The sequence below is a fragment of the Helianthus annuus genome, chromosome 17, assembly GCF_002127325.2.
Source record: "Helianthus annuus cultivar XRQ/B chromosome 17, HanXRQr2.0-SUNRISE, whole genome shotgun sequence".
Lineage (NCBI taxonomy): Eukaryota > Viridiplantae > Streptophyta > Magnoliopsida > Asterales > Asteraceae > Helianthus > Helianthus annuus.
The window spans coordinates 21,264,926-21,267,033 of NC_035449.2; the positions used below are offsets into that span (position 1 = coordinate 21,264,926).

Consider the following 2,108-nt stretch of genomic DNA (forward strand, 5'->3'; position numbering starts at 1 on the left):
CGGCTCGACGAGCCTGATGAGCTTCACATGCGAGGCTCAAGCTCGAGCTCGATAAACAAACGAGCTTTATTTTAGGCTCAAGCTCAGCTCGTTTCGAGTTTTTTCTCGAGCCGATCTCGAGTGGTTCACGAGCTGCTCGACTTGTTTGCACCCCTAGTTGTGACTATAGGTTCATTTAGAATATGTGCTTGTTTTTCATTTTAATCTTTGTGTAGATCCATTTGAGTTTAATTAACAACAAAATAATTCTCTATTGTTCATTGCAGATTACTATGCACACATGCAAGTATTGGGAATTAGATTCATTAAAACGTTCTTTGACTCTGAAACTGAAACAACTCAACTCGATTATTGTTATAGACGTTGGCCATTAAATGCATATCGACAATGCCTATGTAATCATAGGTTCCATACGACACTCGTTTAAAATTTAAAAATACTTCAAATTACATATGCTCCTTGTTTCTTGTTTTTTTTTTCTTTTTCGATATCTTTTTAATTAAAGACGATATCTTATTATCTTTGTTTCAAACGGTCAAAAAATTAAAAATGAAATCTTTACACTTAAATTCACACAAAATATTCATGACTTATAAGGTATTATCTTAAATTTGAATTAATATAATAACCGTTGCATTTGTTACCAACATAATCGGCATTGAGCAACAAAATTAAAAAAACGTGACCTCCAACACCTAGCAATCTCCATGCAACGGTAACTTTACTTACATATCTCCTATATATATCCACCATCTTTATTCCCAAATTACCTTCACTTCTCACTTCTCATCTCTCTTATAAGTTTAAACACACACCGCAACACTTTTGATCCATCGATGGAGCACCAAACGAAGCTCGTTACAATGTTCGGTTTGGTGGTCATATTGTCTATTGGGTCGTGTTCTGGTTACACATTCCATGTAGGTGGCAAAGATGGTTGGGTTCTCGACCCTCGTGAGAGCTACAACCACTGGGCTGAACGAAATCGGTTTCAAGTCAATGACTCACTTGGTTAGTTAATAAATAACAGTTTCTTGCTCGCCCTATATATATTTATATATAGAGTTGTTGCCGTTCAAAAAAAAAAAAAAAACAATACTAATCTCTTTCTCTCAAGAATTGAAACTTACATGTTTGTTTGTTTGTGTGTTTGATATTGTAATGCTGCAGTTTTCAAGTATAAGAAAGGGTTGGATTCGGTTTTGGTGGTGAACGAAGAGGCTTACGGCAACTGCAACAAAACAAACCCTGTAGAAACCCTAAATGGTGAAAACCCTATATTCAAATTCAAAAGATCAGGTCCTTTTTTCTTTATTAGTGGTCATGAACAAAAATGCCAGAATGGACAGAAGCTGATCATCGTAGTCATGGCGGTCAGGCACCACCCGCGCATTGTGAACTCTACTACCGCTCCAGCACCAGCACCGGCACGTGATCTGGCGCCATCCGCCACATTACAAACTACTGAAGGAATTACTATGCATGCCCCGGCCCCGGCTCCAGTGATCTCAGGCGTTGAATCTATTGGTTTTGGAGGTTTTGTTGGATTATTTTCGGGTTTGGTTTTGGGTCTGGTTTTGGTTTTGAATGAGTTTTGAGGAGAAATAATTGGAGGATTTGTGTTCAGGGTTTCTGCTATTGTTTCATTCTATGTTTTTAGGTTGTATCAATTGAATTTGTTGTTTTTGTGTTCTATGATTTTGTAATTTCTTCTGGCATTTATATGAATTATTTTATTATTTTATGATGATGTATAAGACCATCAACAACGCGCCAAGTTAGCTACCGCATTAGCATTCCACAAATGCACAAAAACACTTATTTCCTCTTCAACCCTACAAACACCCTTATCGTGGCGTATAGATCTTTTTTACGAGAGCATATAGGTACACTCGAGGGGGTTTGTGGTACTTTTTTCTTGACTCTTTGTTTTTTATATTTGCTGACATTGTAGTTCCCTCACCACTTTATCATTCTTAGTATTGTTGTTGCGGCACATTATATGTTATATGTTCCACATGTGAAAAAAGCTTTTGAAGCCGGAGAAGCTCAGTGACAGCAGCCTCTTTTATCTCCAAGGATAGAGATAAGGGTTTTTTATGTTACAT

General features: G+C 37.1%; 1 protein-coding gene across 1 annotated transcript; it reads left to right on the forward strand.

Moving 5' to 3' along the window:
- Positions 1-408: 408 nt before the first annotated feature.
- Positions 409-1,706, forward strand: LOC110922033 (early nodulin-like protein 1). The gene is made up of 2 exons (XM_022166360.2): positions 409-1,011; positions 1,171-1,706. Exons 1-2 carry the CDS (start codon positions 837-839, stop codon positions 1,596-1,598), a joined length of 603 nt encoding a protein of 200 aa, XP_022022052.1. The 5' UTR covers positions 409-836; the 3' UTR covers positions 1,599-1,706.
- Positions 1,707-2,108: the final 402 nt, after the last annotated feature.

What these genes read in the sequence shown, in the direction of transcription:
- LOC110922033 (XM_022166360.2), top strand. Translation starts at nt 837, where the DNA reads ATGGAGCACCAAACGAAGCTCGTTACAATGTTCGGTTTGGTGGTCATA. An exon ending in TCAAGTCAATGACTCACTTG is followed by an intron (nt 1,012 to 1,170) that starts GTTAGTTAATAA and finishes GTAATGCTGCAG; the next exon opens with TTTTCAAGTATAAGAAAGGG.